At 47.6% G+C, this 2212-nt stretch overlaps 1 protein-coding gene across 3 annotated transcripts; it reads right to left on the bottom strand.

The window, feature by feature from the left end:
- Positions 1–921: 921 nt before the first annotated feature.
- LOC100276916 (AIG2-like (avirulence induced gene) family protein) lies at positions 922–1868 on the bottom strand. 3 transcript variants are annotated; one of them, XM_008653009.3, is made up of 2 exons: positions 1496–1868; positions 922–1409 (listed from the first exon to the last, which is right to left on the bottom strand). In XM_008653009.3, the coding sequence occupies exons 1-2, from the start codon at positions 1751–1753 to the stop codon at positions 1119–1121; spliced, it is 549 nt and encodes a 182-aa protein (XP_008651231.1). In that variant the 5' UTR covers positions 1754–1868; the 3' UTR covers positions 922–1118.
- Between the last annotated feature and the right edge of the window lie 344 nt (positions 1869–2212).

Below are 2212 nucleotides of genomic sequence, written 5' to 3'. Positions count from 1 at the left end.
ACTCATATGACCAGCAACCAGTGGACCCACCCCATCTACTCATGGTTGTGGAAACAAAATGCCAGCCTAAACACAAGGTCTTTTCTGGTTACTGCTTAAAGATAGATTAAATACCTGTTCATTCCTCAGGCAGCGTTCTATGCCACTGGATTCCTACACTTGTGACAATTGTATTCTCCAACTCGAAGAGACGGTTCTTCATCTTTTTCAGATGCGACTTTGATAAGCGATGTTGGCTCCTAATAGGCATCACACCGCCAAGAACAACTGATCTAATCAATACCCTCCTTAGGATTAGAATGAGATAGCAAGTTCCATGGAGACTGGAAACTATCATCATTATGATTTGGTGTATTTGGAAAAACAGGAATAATTGGATTTTCAACGAGACTCCACCCACAGTGAATGAGTGTCGAGAAACGTTTAAAAGAGAAATGAGTTTAGTGTACCACCGAGTTAAGCCAGAGATAGGGGATAAAATTAGCAACTGGATTCAGTGTTCTATACAGTAATCTTCGTTTACTTTTCTGTAAACTGTTCATATTTGGCCAAGAAATAATAAAATACTGTAGGTCCTTTCTACAGTAACTTAACTTCGAAAATAAAAATAAAAATGGAGCTTCCACTCGTATCAAACACACGTCTCTTCCAACATCCGATTTCCATTTTCGTATTTCTTTCTCCTCCGGACGCCCTATTTCTTTCTCGTCCCAAGTCCCAACGTGCTGTTACCGTCTGCCGTCCACCGCCCCGCCGCAGACCGCAGTGGCCGCACCCATGATAGGATTTCGCTCGAGCTCTGCGGCCATCTCATATTTCCCTGTCTCTTTCGCCTTGCCACCGTCTCCTGGTCTGCCTGCTTCCCAAAACATTCGTCTAAACTCACCGGAGAGAAAAAGAAAAGAAAAGAGAAGAATCATGTGTCCAAACAAAGTGTGGTATAACATTTCTCATTCGTAAAACTCGGATTCAATCATGCTGAATACATAATACGACGACCTGCATAGCCTAAAAGCAGTGTCTGCAAATTTGCAGGATGAATTACAGTTCGTGACAGACTCAGCTGCAACCGAAGCACTAGCCCAGGAAAAGAGGAAACACGTGACATATTCACTGAACTATGGTAGTAATCCGTGAGCACGACGTCGGTTGTCCGTGGCAGTGGCGACGAACCTATGGATGGCGTCAATAAGCCCAGCAGCGTCGGCAAGGCGCTCACTCTTCGGGACGTACTCGCCGGCATGGTCCACGGTGTACTCTCCAATCTCGGCCTCCTCACCGCCGCAGCGCCGCCAGAGCGCCTCCGCGTAGCTCGGGTGCGCGAAGTACGCCTCCGCCTGCACCACCTCGCCCGACCCGTCGACCACGACGGTGATCGGGCGCCGCTCGTAGACGCCGATGTGGGTGCCCTGCGACAAATTGAAGGCATGAGATGGGGGAAAACCAAACCGGTGGACAGGGAACAACGAGTTTGATGAGGAGGCGAGGCGCTTGCCTCGAGGGCGTCGAGCTCGGCGAGCGCGGCGGGGGATGGGGCGTAGAGCTCGCCCGAGACGACACGACCGGAGGAGGCGGAGGCGGGAGTGGGGAGGAGGAAGGGTACCGAGTAGGGGCCGATGATGAGGGAGGCTGGCCCGGCCGTGGATGCGGCTCCCACGAAGGGGGTGGCGGAGGCCACGAGGAGCGAGTGGTTAGGGAACCCGCGCTTTAGGGTGCCGTAGACGAACACCATCGTCGGCGTCGCCTCCGCCATCGTCTCTTCCGGGAGTAGAGCGGAGTGTGTAAAATGGTTTAACTAGACCTGACAATGGATGGATATCCATATCCAATAACTGTAATCCAACTTAAATCTAGTTAGAGCATCTCCAATAATGTCTCAAACTAGTGTCTCAAATTGCATTATGAGACTCTACGTAGAAAAAACTACTCCAATAATATCTTATTTTATAAAATTTGGTCAAAACACTATAGGGCACCCTATCAAGTGTCTCAAAAATCTTTATCGTAGTGGACTGCCCTATAATATAGATTTAAGGGTTTACTGTTGGACGATATGTTTTGTTGGTACCCTAAATTCTATAAAACATACATATTTTTAAATTATAGGATATTTTTATAGGTCACGTTTTCTATCAAATCCTATTGGAGTTTTTTCTCAGCATTTTGAAACTAACTAACGACCATTTATTATTGACGATGGCAGAATAACAAT

This window comes from Zea mays, chromosome 7 (genome assembly GCF_902167145.1).
Source record: "Zea mays cultivar B73 chromosome 7, Zm-B73-REFERENCE-NAM-5.0, whole genome shotgun sequence".
NCBI lineage: Eukaryota > Viridiplantae > Streptophyta > Magnoliopsida > Poales > Poaceae > Zea > Zea mays.
The sequence above is the reverse complement of the archived record's forward strand: the minus strand, read 5'-3'. Positions and strand labels throughout refer to the sequence as shown.

Bases quoted from the DNA above. Each gene is read 5' to 3' on its own strand.
- LOC100276916 (XM_008653009.3), bottom strand. From the start codon at position 1,753: ATGGCGGAGGCGACGCCGACGATGGTGTTCGTCTACGGCACCCTAAAG. The intron at 1,410-1,495 runs GCAAGCGCCTCG...AATTTGTCGCAG, and splicing joins CCGAGCTCGACGCCCTCGAG to GGCACCCACATCGGCGTCTA.